General features: G+C 41.6%; 1 protein-coding gene across 4 annotated transcripts in view; it reads left to right on the top strand.

Moving 5' to 3' along the window:
* The window catches only part of Trank1 (tetratricopeptide repeat and ankyrin repeat containing 1), an 80,776-nt gene that overhangs the window by 17,038 nt on the left and 48,836 nt on the right, over positions 1 to 14,902 (top strand). For 3 of the 4 annotated variants that reach the window (XM_021654675.2, XM_021654674.2, XM_060385174.1), the window contains exons 4-8: positions 541 to 659; positions 2,272 to 2,358; positions 2,600 to 2,738; positions 4,134 to 4,265; positions 6,926 to 7,096. In XM_021654675.2, coding sequence (XP_021510350.2) covers positions 541 to 659; positions 2,272 to 2,358; positions 2,600 to 2,738; positions 4,134 to 4,265; positions 6,926 to 7,096 — 648 coding nt within the window. The remainder of the gene's footprint in view (positions 1 to 540; positions 660 to 2,271; positions 2,359 to 2,599; positions 2,739 to 4,133; positions 4,266 to 6,925; positions 7,097 to 14,902) is intronic. The other variant, XM_021654673.2, reaches the window with a different exon arrangement.

The raw sequence follows: 14,902 nt of genomic DNA, 5'->3' as shown, positions 1-14,902 counted from the left end.
GAGAAATAATCCTGGCTTTCAAAAGTGGCGAAACCACTGTTGACAGTGCGTCAGCTGCTGTTCCCTTAGCCGTTCCCATTGCAACTGTGTTCACACAACTTTTGTGCTCTGCGGTGGAGCCTTACGGACTGTGGCATGTTTGGTACTGAGAGGAATTAGTGCATAGGCGGCAGCGGGAGGGGTTGGAGGCGGGTACACCTGTGTCCTCCAGACAGAGAGAAACAGTCTCCAGGTAAGTGACATTTCCATAGCCTACTGGAGAGAATAAATGCAAGCTTCTGCCCCTGGGCTCTGCAGATAAGAAAGCTAAGTGACTGCTAGCTTACATGTGCCATCTGACTCTTAGGGGACTGATGGTGTGGCTAAACTTCAAATAATTGCCCCCTCAGTCAGTCATACTGGACTTTATGCTTTGACGTGCATTTTCCTTCTGAGATCTTTAACTTGCCATTGACTCTGCAGTCTTCATTGGGGAACCGTTTCTCAACGCTCTATTCTTCCCTTACTTAAAAGTTTCTAAAGTATGGAATTTTCTTTCAGGTGACTCCATTGTTTTGCAGAGCTTCTTGCCCTGCTTTGATCATATTTTCACTACTGGATTTTCAACAGAAGTGTGGCAAATTGTAATAGAGAAGCTGTCAAAAAAAGGATTGTGGCATGTGAGTACAGGAGATTACTCTCTTACTAGGAAAATACACAGTCTCTTTGATACCAAGGGAATGTAATGTGGTATTTGTTTATCTTGATTCCAGAATAACTTTTCAAAAACATTTCTTTGTTTATTCTCTGTGTGGGTGTGTTTACACATGCATACCTCATGCATGTGTGCCTCTGTGTATATATGTGTGTTGTGTATAGTATATGTGATGTATACTTCTTTGTGTGTGCATATGTGCATGCAGATACATGTGCACATGTGTGTGCTTGTGTATGGAGGCCTGAGGTTGACGTTAGTGTCTTCCTTGGTCATTCTCCACCTTACTTTGTTGAAGAGGATCACTGAACCTGGAGCTCACCATTCAGCTAGGCTGGTTGGCCAGTGAGCTCAGGGATTGACCTAGCTTCTCGTGCCTGTTTCTGTGCCTAAATTTTTGTGTGGATTCTGGAGACCTGAACTCAGATCCTGATACTTGCATTACATGCACTTTACCAAGAAAGCCATCTTCACAACCCAAGGTTTCTGTGTAGTTTTAAGAGATTGCTAACCAGTGAATAATGCTCCATTGAGAGGTAATGCTCCATTTATAACTTGGACTGATAATTTCTCCTTTAAGCCTCATATTTTCATTTGTAAGTTGTAGCATACAGAGCTACTTTTCAGTGTTTTGCTGAGGTTTAAAAAGAATGGTTAATGGTATCTAGTGATAATTTGTTAGTATGTGCTCAAGTTTTATAAACACTGAGCTAACACATTTTCTTTTTCTTTCAAAATGTGTATGATGTTTGCCTGACTGTATGTCTATGCACTGCATGCATGTCTGGTGTCCAAGGGAGAGTGTAGGGGAGGGCATCAGATCCCCTGGAGCTGGACGTACATGTGAGCTGCCACATGGGTGCTGGGAATTAAACTCCGCTCCTCTGGAAGAGTAACCAGTGCTCTTAACCACCAAGCCATCTCTCCAGCTGCTGAGTTAAGAGTTATAATAACCTGACACCATCATCCTACACAATGAAGGGAAAGCCAAAGAATCCAGCCCAAGGAGACAGGCCTAACATCCTGGCTGTAGTGATGTGTAGGTAGTTTGTAAGTACTGGAGCCTGAGCATCTTGTAAAAGCCAAGCTAGCAGTCATGACTGTCAGAGTCCTGAGTGCATTATCTAGAGCTGAGCACAGGACAGTGGGCCTGTGGAGGTGGGCATCAACTGTGAATCAGACTGAAGGGACCTAGAAGCAAAGTGTGGCCTTAGTCTCAATTTTGGGCTCCTAGTTCATTGGCGGGGACGTGTATGAGGGATGGAATTATGTCTCTAGGCATGGTCATACAGAACCTGGAACTGTAGGTCTGTGTGACAACGAATTGCCTTCATCCCCTGATATGCTGCTTAATATTAGAGAATCTTGTCTTTAGCAGGTTGTGAGGGAATGTAGAAAGAACTTTGCCCATAGTTAGCAAGGAAAGCAGCTAAACAGAGAGACTTTGATTATCATGGTAGTTGCAAACTTTGTAGGTAGCTTAAAAAGTAGATGAAGCTTTTTGTTTGTTGTTGTTGGCTCATACACACCGCATGTAGATATTACTTTGCCAACTTTTTCTTGTTCTTTCTTACAAGCAGTCATTTCTACTCCTGTCAGCAAAGCAAGACCGACTGCCAAGCAATATCCATGTCTCTGAGTTGTCACTGAAAAGTCTTTTTGAGGTAAGGGGGTAATTCTAGAAACGTGCCTTTACAGGAAGGCGGCCGTGTCACTTGTGTTTAGGACTTCCCCAGCAGCCGCTTCATTGTAGACGTGTTAGACATGGTGCTCTCACACTGAGCATAATTAATTCAGGTTTTACGGATTCAAAAATGTGTGGATGAAGGAGCTTAAGTTTTTAGTATTGATGTAGTAACTTCCATGACTCAGCCAAATGGTGTTTGTTTTTTTTTTTTTTTTCAGAAGTATGTCTTCATTGGGCTTTATGAGAAAATGGAACAAGTTCCCAAGTTGGTTCAGTGGCTCATCTCCATTGGTGCAAACATTGAAACCATAGGACCCAGCCCTCTCCACGCCCTCATGCGGCTATGCATCCAAGCGAGTGAGTGCCCCTTCACACACCCACATAGCCACCTGACAGCTCAGAGCCCAAGGGCTCTGCCCAGAGTTAAGCTACTTGAAGCAGACTGTCCAAGCAGTTCAGGCTTTCAGCAAGTACACAGCACCTTTATTTTTCCTGGCACCTAGTCCAGAGATCTTATAAAGATTGTGTGTTTTTAGAGTCTAGACTGAAGGGTAGAGCCCCAGATAGGGGCTGGAACAGGTAATTGTGGAAAAAGAAGTAGCTTGCATGAGTCTGTCCCTTAATATGCTTTCCTCTTTAGCCCAAAGGGCCTAGAGCTGTGTTTGGGACTGTGGCTGGGGATCTTTGAGAGGAACACAGGCTAATACTGATACAGTTGGTTATATTGCCAAGGACTGCACACACTACACACTCTTTCTTCTCTCTCTTCTTCACCCTCCCTTCCTTTTTCTCCCTTAGGGCAGAAAGAAGGGCCCTTATATGCTAGACAAGCTGTCTGCCATTGGCTACTCTCACCCTCACACCCATTTCTAATTTTGAGACTGTGTTTTGCTAGTTTTTCTCTTTGGCTTTGAATTCACGCTGTAACTGAGGCAGTCTTTGGAGTTGTGTTCCTCTTGCTGTGGCCTTCAGAGTAGCTGGGGCAACAGACAACATGTGTTGCTAGACCTAACAGGCCTGTCATTTTCATCATTTGGCTTAAAAAATTAAATATTTGAGTCTACCATTAACACATATACTTACACCAACACTTCAGATAGAAACCTGGATTTTCTCTCTAGGTGTAAGTTTGATATCTGCCTGGACCGGAAGGAGCCAATTAAGTTCTGTGTAGCTCTTCCAGGTTGTGTCATCTTCCCAGAGGGGGTTGGGGTGGCCAGGGCCTGGGGCTCTTTTCTTCCATCTGTTGTTTCTCCTACACCATTATCCAATCTATACACTTAGGATTTTGTACATGATGCTATCCTCCTCTTACAAGGGAATTGGAAGATAAACATTTAAAAGTAAAGCCTGACTAAAAGCAGTCTGATCTTGGGTTCCATTTTCAAGTGAGACATGTGAAGATTAGAAATTTGCTCATGTCCTGAAGGTCAAGACCTGTCCTGTCTCCTCTTTACAGTAGCTAGAGCCGGATGTAGCTTAATACACGTCTAGCTCCTTCCCCTGTTCTGCCCTGCTTTGTTCACCCCCCTTTTCCTGAGTTTCTCCCCTCAGTAAACAGATAGGCAAGAATCACTGTCAGGCTTCTAGGGACCCTGACCTAAGATTATCATGAAGTTGCTTGCCTCTCTTCTCACCTTTTGGCAGAGAATAGAAATGTATGCTGTAGTCCACATATTAATCCCTTAGGGGCATATAGTTGCTTTGCTGATTTTATATAGAAAATAATATTTTCACCTTATTTCTGCCCAGGAGAGAATCAGCTTTTCCAGTGGGTCATGGAGCACAGGCCTGAGTGGAAAGGCCACATCAACCACAGAGATGATGCTGGCCGTACTCTCCTACATGTGGCTGCTACCCACTTCCCAGGATACTCCACCAAGCGTGAGTAGGGACACCATGCTGGGGACTGTGTTGTGGTCAGTGACTGTAGACATTAGAAAACCCACACATGGCAGGCTCAGAGGACCAAGCTTTCCTTTGGGAGAACAGGCAGTAAGTACGGAGGAGGTGGGTGAGAGGAGAATTACTGGGTTCCCGTGCTCTTTTGACTTTAAGTGGTTTCTGTGGAGTTGAATGCTTCCAGAACATAGGCTTCTGCCTACATCCTGCCCCCAGCACACCCCTACCATATGTTACAAAGTGCCTTTATTTTATGCCAAATTTGTGTTGGCTGCCTGAGATAAACTGTGTACTAGGCAACTGACACAGTCTTTATGGTCCTTAGAACCTAACATGGGAATTACATCCTGTCATACACACTGCTGTACTAACCACATATACAAGAGACTGACATAGGTGAAGAGAAGTTACTATGGTGACATGGACAGCCCTGTTAGACTGTGAAGGATGAAAGCTGTTCACCCCCATGGAGCTCTTTGATGACACTCACTTCTCTCAAACTCTCAGACCTATCAGTCTATCAGTATTTGATTTCTGTTGGTTATATACGAACATCCCTTTTTTTTTCTGTCACATTTGGTGTACATACATTTAAACCTAGCACTAGGGAGACAGAGGCAGGTGGATCTTTTTGAATTTAAGGCCAGCCTGTTCTACAGTGAGGCTCTATCTCAAACAGAGAACATTTTTTTCCCCTACAATCTCAGTGGTAATGAAATCTCAGTGTCAGTGGAATGGAGGTGACAGGAATGATGGTGCTAATGCCTTGGTGATATCATATAGAGCAGATTTGGTGAGCGAGGCTGGGCTGTGATCTTCTGATGGCTAGCAACACTGGGAATATGGATTTTTTTCTCTTCCTTTTTTAAAAAAAATCAATACTCAAGTATATATTTTGAAAATTAATTATTTGTGGTGTGTGTGGTGTGTAAATAGAAGACAAATTTTGGGAGTTGATTCTCCTTTTTCCACTATATGTGTTCCAGGGCTTGAGTTTAGGTTGTCATCCTTAGTGGCAAGTGCCTTTACCTGCTGAGTCATCTTGCCTGGTCATGTAATGTTTTTAAAAACAAGAACCAGTTAGTTTCCATTGTCCATTTGATAGCTTATGGATGGGAAGGTTTACCTTTCTTTTTTTATACTATAATAATTGTGTTAGTTTCCTGTGCTGTGTAATGAAGAACTATCAATGTGGTGATGTACAACAACGCTCCCTTCCTTTGTTTGGTGCTCATTTTTAAGCTCACAGTTCTGTAGGTCAGTAGTCTGGCCTTATGTGACTGTGTCTTCTGCTGATTTTCCGGAAGGGCTAAATTCAAGGTGTTGGCTGTGTTCTCATCTCGAATTCTAGGTCTGCTTTCAGGCATATTTGGTGGGGTAAATTTAAAGGCCTGAGGTTTTAACTTCCTTTCTGAATATCTGCCAGAAGTTGCTCTGAGCTTTGGTAGGGGCCACACATAGTCACTCTGCGGCATCCTGTACCTTCAAAATCAGCAGAGGATAACTTGCTGTGCATCCTGTTCCTCTCATCTTTGAATCTTTGATGACTGGGTTTCCTCTATGATCTTCAGAACTTTGGCATTTGACTCTCCTATAAGAAGGTCAGGCCCAATGGATAATCTGTCATAAGGTTAGCTAATTTGGGACTTGCAGAGTCTCATTACAGTAGTACCTAGATTAATATGATTAGGTATACAGACATCATGGATCAGGCAGCTTAGGGTTTAGCATTGTGCCAACCACAGTAAGATCTTGGTTGATAGGAAGTGAGTTTTTAATCTTTGTATAGTGAGAGAGGCAGCTGTGAGTACAGAGATGGGGGCAGCACAGTGAGCAGCCTGATACTTGGCATAAAGATGCCTTGTCAGGCAGTAAGCTTCAATAAGTATTACACAGGGGGTTGAAGGTTAGCATTGATGTAATTGTCTGTACCTGTGGAAGTCCTGTGTACCCCAGGGACATACCTGTTCCACTCTAAGAATAGTCAGACCTATGATAACTGAGACACCTTGATGCTTATCAAATAGGTACATCAGAGCACAACCGGAGCTGACAGCCAGAAGGTTGGGGCTGGGGAGTGATAACAGTAACAACAACAAAACCCCTAATGTCAAAGCAACTGCTTGGTTTTCTTCTGTCATCAGAGAGGGGTGTGTGTTTATGTGTTCATATTTATCTATCTGTCTGTCTATCTACCTGTCTGTCTATCTGTCTGCCTGCCTATCTATCTATCTATCTATCTATCTATCTATCTATCTATCTATCTATCTATCTATCTATCTGTCTATCTTCTGGAACAATATTCTCTTTCCTCTCCAGGGAAAAAAGAAATCTGAAGTCACAGGTTTCTCTTATCCTTACAGCTATAACTGTTGCCTAGTAACCAAATCCCCCTCTCTTTGCTTGTTGCCAAGGAGAGGGAGAAAGGTAGAGAGGAGCGCACTTCTGAACCTCTTAAAAGCTATTGTCCTTTCCACTCCACACCAGGACTCCTTGCTTTGGGGGGAGTGGGGTGAACTGCCCAAGGCTGTCAGTTTAGGCTGCTTAAACCAGAGGGACTGCAGTCCCTTGAGCACTCATGGGGACATCACCTTATGGAAGGAGCCATGAGCATTCATCTCTCTCATTTTGGCCTGCTGTAGGACAAACTGAGGATGTGCAGATGCTCCTGAACTTTGGAGCAGACCCTACTCTGCTAGATGGACATGCTCAGTCTGTTGTGGATATCCTGAAGAGGAACAAGAACTTCAGAGCGATCGAGAAAATCAACAGTCACCTAGAAAAGCTGGCTTCTTATTCTAAAGGCCTATCAGGTATAGCATCAATGAATCAACTTTTTGTGGGGAGATGTTGGGGAACTGGTTCTGTGCTATTAGATGCAAATTGATGTATCTTTTCTTTGCATGTGTAGGTGGAAGTGAAACCTTTCCTCTCCAATGTTAAGAAAATGTGTTTGTTTTTTATAAAGACAGAATGAGATAACTCTTATAGAGAACATCTTTAGAACTCTTCCAAGTCTACATTTGGACAGTGTGGGTGATCCTCCCGACCCATGTATCCACATGGAAAAAAGGGGAAACTGCATAGAAATAGGAGACAGCCAAAATTAAGCCTCCTTCTTAGAAACAGTCACTGCTGACAATTCACAATGTATTTACATCTCTATCCTTGATGTCAGTTTGGGGAGACTGCTATGTAAGATGGAGTGGATGGTTGTACCAGCTCTACTGCTAGGCATTTGTGGTAATGCCATTTATATCATTTTTCTTTTACCCTTAATTCTTTAAATTTTCCCTGCTTTGTCGATGCGTTGATCCTAAAATTGGAAACCAGTGGGTGGCATTTTCATGGTAGGGTGATTAAAATACCATAAGCGGCATGGCTGGGCCCATAGAAATGAATCACCAACTGCCTTCAAGCTGTTACTCTTTCAGTGTGACCCTCCTTAAGCAGCGCTGTCTAAAAAGTGTAGCTGGGCTGTGCTCTCCGTAGCTCCTGTACTCATTTATGACTTTTTAAAATTTCCTGTTACCTGTAGATTTCTTTCTTGATTATCAAGAATACCCATTTGAGCTAAGTTTTTCATAGAGTAGGCATGAATGGTAAAATTATGGAGTTTTTTAAAATGTCTTTATCTTCATATTGATTGATAAATTTTTAGATTTATTTATTATGTTTACAGTGTTCTGCCTGCATGTACACTGGCATGCCAGAAGAGAGTGCCAGATCTCACTATAGATGGTTGTGAGCCACCATGTGGGTGCTGCAGTTGAACTCAGGACCTCTGGAAGAGAAGCCAGTGCTCTTAACCTCTAAGCCAATTCTCCAGCCCCTGGTTGATAATTTGTGTATAATTATTCCACTTTATTGACAGTAACTTGCCCTTCCCTCACCCACCTTTTGTTAACTACATTTGTAATTAGACTGTGTTTTACCATTAGTAACCTGCCATCATTTAGTGGCAGCCTTTTCTGCTATATTGTAAATCCATAGTATCTTTAGATTTATACAATAATCTATAAAACTGTGTGACAACTTTGAAAAAATTGTTTAATTTTCTTCTAGCCCCCATTGCTACTGATTAGAAGTCTGATGTTAGTCATCTTGTTTCTTTTTCTAGAACATTCTCTGGCCTTGAGTTCTGAAATTTCCTTGGGATATATTAGGATGGAAGACTTATTCTTTTGTGCACTTTCTGGTTCCTTTTAATCTGACTTTCTTGGCTAGGAAAAATATTTCCTATCATTTCATTCCCCTCTAATTTTTTCTGCTACTATGTATTTGGCTAAGTTTCTTGCATTTGTGTCTCTCTACTTTCCCCTCACATACATATACTTAATTTGGTTTTTAATTTGGCCTTCAGCTTTTCCTTTTGTAATACTCATTGTTTTCAAAATTTGGGAAACTGTGATTTTCATTTCTAAGAACTCTTTCTTGTTATGATTATTTCTTTTTATTTCTTAAGAAATTTTATTTTATGTATACGAGTATATTGCATGCAAGCATACAGGTCTTTACACCACGTTGTGCCTTCTGCCATCAGAGGCAAAAAGAGAGTATTACATCCACCAAGACTGGAGCTACAGATGGTTGTGAGCTGCTGTGTGGGCTGAACCTGGGTTCTAGCAGAGTAGCCAGAGCTTTTAGCAGCTGAGCCATCTCTCCAGCCTGTTTCTTACTTTAGTGGCTTATTGTTTTCATTTGCCTAATCTTCTTGGATTACATTTAAGAATCTTAATGTATCTACATACATTTATTTAAAGGAAGTCTTACCGCCCCCAAATTATTTATGTTATTTTTGAGGTTTTTTTGGTTCCTTTTCTTGCTTCTGTCTGGTGCTATTGCTTTCCTTTAATTATCTCTTGATTTTTCTGTCATTTATATTTGTAAATGAAAGACTGGATTGAAATGGCTAGTGTTTGTGTCCTGCACAAAAACGATTCACATTTTTTAAAAATTCATTAGAAAGACTCACTCCCTTGAATGGGTAAAGGCAGGCGGCCGCGAAGAGTGTGTTCTGGGGGTGGGAGTCAGTTTGACGTCATCTCAGGATTATTGAAATGGTGAGTTTGACAAGGTTTTTCTTGAAATATTTACCCATTATTTCTGTTCTATGGGTGTGAGTGTTTTGTCTATAGGGTATAAGTGCACCATGTGTATGTAGTGCCTCAGAGTCCAGAAGAGGGTGTCAGATCCCCTTGACTGGAGTTAGAGATGGCTGTGAGCTGACGTGTTGGTGCTGGAAATCAAACCTGGTCCTCTTGAAGATCAGGAAGTGTTCTTAACCCCTAAGCCAGATCTTCAGCTTCAAAAACATTAAAAAAATGTTGGGGAGATTTTTTTTTTCAATGCAGTTTATTCAGGAACCTTGAACAATCATCTGACCCCGGGGAAAGCCAGCCCACAGCTTGAATAGCCTCTGGGTAGCCAACCCAGGCGTGCCACGTGGGCAATGCAGATAGGTCCACGTACACGGAAGCAAGCCAGATCCTCAGCCTTAGCCAAATGTGGAGTTGTTCGTGACAGAGAGCACTCACCATCGGGAAGGTGGAAGGTGGAAACCAGCTCCATCTTTAAGGCACGGCATTACGCAGCTCTCTACAGAGATTTTTTTTCTTTTCTTTTTTTGGTCTTCTGAGAAAGGGTTTCTCTGTGTAGTCTTGTCTGTCCTGGACTTGCTTTGTAGACCAGACTGGCCTCAAACTCACAGAGACCCACCTGCCTCTGCTTTCCTGAGTGCTAGGATTAAAGAAGTGCAGTGCCACATCCGGCTTGGGAAGATTGTTTTAATTTTTACTTATTCATTTGAGTCTCTTCTGTTGTTTCCATGAGGTCATGATAATAAGAAGAGTGAAACCTGTATGTGGAGTCTCAGCCCTCCCTCCTACCCCATAGATGTTCAATCAAGCTTCAGACTGTGACATACCAGGTTTTGTTTTTTAAATGTATTCATGTTTTAAGAAATAGAGGTTTGTTTTTTTTCCCCCCTGAAGGGCAGTGTAATTAACCAATCATTGTGACATGCTTTCTGATAACTTGTTTATATAATCTCAGTTTCAGAATGGCCTTTGCAATTTTAGAAATCTAAAATAACCAAAGAGATTACTTTGCCTATGAATTTTGAAGTTTTAAGATAATAACAAAAGGGCCATTAGTTAGTAGGTAGGAAGTGGCTGACATGCTTATGAAATTATTTTTAATTCTTGTCTTAATTCTTAGAATAGTTTGAATATTTTACTTTTTATTTATTTATTTATTTACTTTACATCCTGGTCATAGTCCCGCCCCTCTTTTCTACTGGTCCTGCCCTCCTTTCCTGTTCACTTTATCCAGTTCTCTACTCCTCAGAGAAGGGGATCCACCTCAGCATATCAAGTCGCATCAGGACTGAGCGCATCCTTTTCTCCTGTGTCCTGGCAAGGTAGCCCCGCCAGGGGAAAGTGATCGAAAAACAAGCAACAGAGTCCATGTCAGAGTTGGCCCCCACTCTCCTTACTAGGGAACCCATATGAGAACTGAGCTGCCCATTGGCTACATCTGTGTGTGGGGCTTAGGTGCAATCCATGCATGGTCCTTGGCTGATGCGTAAGTCTCCACAGGGCCCCCTAAGTCCTGGTTAGTTGGCTTGGTTGGTCTTCTTGTGGAGCTTCTGCCCCCTCTAGGTCCTTCTATCCTTATGCCAATCTTCCACACGACTCCCTGAGCTTCACCTAATGTTTGGCTGTGGGTTTCTGCATCTGTTTTTATCAGTCGCTATGTGGAGCCACTCAGAGGACAGCTGTGCTAGGCTCCTGTCTGCAAGCATAGCAGAGTATCGTTAATAGTGTCAGGGGATGGCTCTCTTCCATGGGCTGGGTCTCAAGTTAGGCCAGGCATTGTTTGGACATTCCCTTAATCACTGCTATATATTTGTCCTTATGCATTTTATAGGCAGAATAAATTTTGGGTAGAAGTTTTTGTGGGTGGGTTGTTGTTCTCCTCCCTTCACTAAGAGTCCTGACTAGTTAGAGGGTGGCCTCTTCAGTCTCCATGACCCCTGCTACTAGGAGTCTCAGCTCTCTTATCCTCCAGGAGCCTGGCCTGTTGTAGGTCTCCAGCTTGTCACGGAGATGTCCCTGCCCAAGGTTTTCCTTGTGTCTGTAAGCCCTCTCTGCTCCTGCCCCTGCCTTCTTCCCAGGTTTGATATTGACCCTCATTACTCTCTGTGCTCCCTCTATTACTCTGTTTTCTCTCTTCAACCACTGCTGCTGTCTATTCTAGTTTCCCTTCTAAGTGAGATTTAGCTTCCTTTGGATCCTTCTTGTTACTTATCTTCTTTGGGTCTGTGAATTGTAGTATGGTTATTGTCCTATACAATGTGGCTAAAATCTACTTATAAGTGAGTACATACCATGTGTGTTTTTCTGGGTCTGAGTTACCTCACTCAGTATGATCTTTTCTAGATCCTTTCATTTGATTGCAAATTTCATGATGTCCTTGTTTTTAATAGATGAATAGTATTCCATTGTGTAAATGTACCAGTTTCTTTATCCATTCTTCCATCGAGGGATGTCTAGGTTGTTTCCAGATTCTGGCTATTATGAATAAAGCTGCTATGAACATAGTTGAGCATATGTCCTTGCTGTATGGTGGAGCATCTTTTGGGTATATGCCCAGGAGAGGTATTGCTGAATCTTGAGGTAGAGCTAGTCCCAATATTCTGAGAAAGTGCAAGGTTGATTTCCAGAGTGGTTGTACAAGTTTGCACTCATACCAGCAATAGAGGAGTGTTTCTCTTTCTCCACATTCTCTCCAGCATATGTTGTCACTTGAGTTTTTCATCTTAGCCATTTTGATGGGTGTAAGATGGAATCTCAGAGTCATTTTGATTTGCATTTCTCTGATGACTAATGATGTTGAACATTTCTTTAAGTGCTTTTCCACCATTTGAGATTTCTCTGTTGAGAATTCTCTGTTTAGAACTGTATTCCATTTTTAACTTGGATTATTTTGTTTGTGCTGTTTAATTTTTTGAGTTCTTTATATATTTTGGGTATTAGCCCTTTTCAGATATAGGGTTGGTGAAGAGCTTTTCCCAATCTGTAGGCTGCCGTTTTGTTCTATTGACAGTTCTATTGTCCTTTGCTTTACAGAAGATTTTTGGTTTTATGAGGTCCCATTAATTAAATGTTGATCTTAGAGCTTGTGCTGTTGGTATTCTGTTCAGGAAGTTGCCTCCTGTGACAAAGAGTTCAAGGCTTTTCCCCACTTTCTTTTCTAATAGATTTAGTGCTTCTGGTTTTATGTTAAGGTCGTTGATCCATTTGGATTTGAGTTTTATGCAGGGCGATAGATATGGATCTATTTGAATTTTTCTACATGTAGACATCCAGTTAGACTAGCACCATTTGTTGAAGATGCTCCCCCCCCAACATTGTATGGTTGGCTTCTTTGTCAAAAATCAAGTATCTGTAGGTGTATGAGTTTATTTCTGAGTCTTCAATTCAGTTCCATTAATCAACCAGTTTCTATGTCAGTATAGTACAACTTGAAATCAGGGATGGAGTTTTTTTTTTATTGTATAGGATTGTTTTAGCATTTCTTGAATATTATTTTTTAATGGAGCCTTTTAATATCATCTTACCTTAAAGATGTCTCATCTGAGCCAGGCTTCTTTTTATCTTTTTTTTTTTTTTTTTTTTTTTTTTTTTTTTTTTTTTGTGATGCTGGGGTTGGAAGACAAGGACAAGGGTCTTGTCCTTGCTAAGCAGTGCCCTACCTCTGAGCCATACTCTAACCCTGCTCTTTCTGCTCTTCTCTGACATTAAGTACCTTTGTTTTAGAACCAAGAGAAAAAGCTCAATGGAATCTATGCTGTTCTCCATTGTGCTCATCAGGGTTAAGTTGTACTTGCTGCCAGGAAAGAATGCACAAGACGAATGTGCAATATTCCAGGATGACTAGTTGGTTTCCCAGGTAGGCTGGCTGACAGTGGTTGCAGTCCAGTCCAAAGATCTAGTCCTCAGTTGTTCTCAGCTCTCATTGGTTCTAGTTCTCATTGGACCCAGTCCTCATTGGTGGTTTTGAACATTGTGCATGAAGGTGTTTCTTGCTATGAAGAAGGAATAGTGAAAGACAATAGAGAAACACAAAAGTGGAAGTGAGAAAAGCACAACAGGAAACAATCAAGCAAGAAAAGGAAGTCACTGGCGGGAAGGAATTGTAACTTGAGTTCTCCTGTATTTACCAAGTACTCCTAGGTAGAGCCCTCATAGACATCTATCCTTGTCTGTAGTTCTGAGTGGGAACAATGCACCACCTGGCCCCTTTGAATATATATGGCTGCATGGAGTTGGATACATTTTTTGTTTTAAAGTTTTTTTTTTAACTATTGTATACTTTTTTTTGTTTTTGTTCTCTATTTTCTGTGGGTTCTTTTGAGACATGGTTTCTCTGTGTAGCCTTGGCTCTTTGGACTCACTTTGTATATCAGGCTGGCCTCGAACTCACAGAGATTCACCTGCCTGTGTGCTGGGATAAAAGACATGCGCCACTATGCCTGCCCCTGTTGTACAATTTTAAAAACTAAGGTGAGAGTGGACAATTTTTCTAGATAAGCTCTGCGTAATATAATGTTTGAGGAGATGGGAGTGTTCTGCATCTCTTTAGTCTCACATGATAGCCATTAGTCACATATGCCCATTAGTGCATATGGCTTATGTATCTGGAGAGCTGAAAATGTACTTTTATTTAGTTAGCTTTTCTATAAGTAAGGCAGTGGTCACTTTATCTGGCTGCTTTTAAATTTTAGCCCTGTCAAAGCAGACTTTGAGAAGATGGAAGAACCAAAAATAAAAGAAAAGAAAAAGAAAAAAAAAAAAAGAAAAAGGGTGTTGGGGTATGGGCATGAAGATGAATCTGCTTTCCTTGTGTGGGCCTCCCTCCTCATCCTCATCATTTGCAAGGACAAAGAAAAGGACTAGTATGTGAAGGACCCACCCCTAGGTTGCATGGATCTTCATCTTGATCAATCTGATGTGACAAGTTTTGCATTTTACACATGTGGTCCTGAGCTCTACACTGTTAGGGCAGAATTTTTTGTTTGCTTGTTATTTTTTGTTTTGTTTTGTTGTTTGTTGTTGTTCTTTGTTTTGCACATGGATGAATGCACAAGCGTACAGAATAGGATTAAGGGTACTTCCTCCATTTACTCTTTCGGAAAGTTGTGTACCCTGTTTACTGGTGATGGTACTCATCTCTCTAGATAGGGTAGCCTTTGGCATTAAGTGAGAAACAAATGATTTTGCCAGATATTTCTACTGTTTTCAAGACTAGAGATTTCTCAGTGTTTGTATGCACATATGTGCATTCAAATTTTGATTTGAGAAGTTCAGAGGGGACCCTAGATTTTGCACTTATCACCACTCACAGGGAATGCCATTTTGAGCACAAAATTTTAATCTCAGTCAGTCAAGATTATAAAATTACCTCTGATAGCTCTTGGGTGGCCACCACCAGATGGCACCATGTCCACTTACTAGGCCTTTTCTTAGAACCAGGAATAAAACAGCCATTTATCTGCTGCTGAAACTTTGCTAGTGACCCAGGTCCAAAGAGGAGCTGGCTGCTTTCTGTTATGG

The sequence above is a fragment of the Meriones unguiculatus genome, chromosome 6, assembly GCF_030254825.1.
Source record: "Meriones unguiculatus strain TT.TT164.6M chromosome 6, Bangor_MerUng_6.1, whole genome shotgun sequence".
Classification (NCBI taxonomy): domain Eukaryota; kingdom Metazoa; phylum Chordata; class Mammalia; order Rodentia; family Muridae; genus Meriones; species Meriones unguiculatus.
Note: the sequence above shows the minus strand (reverse complement) of the source record. Positions and strands in the feature narration are given on the sequence as shown.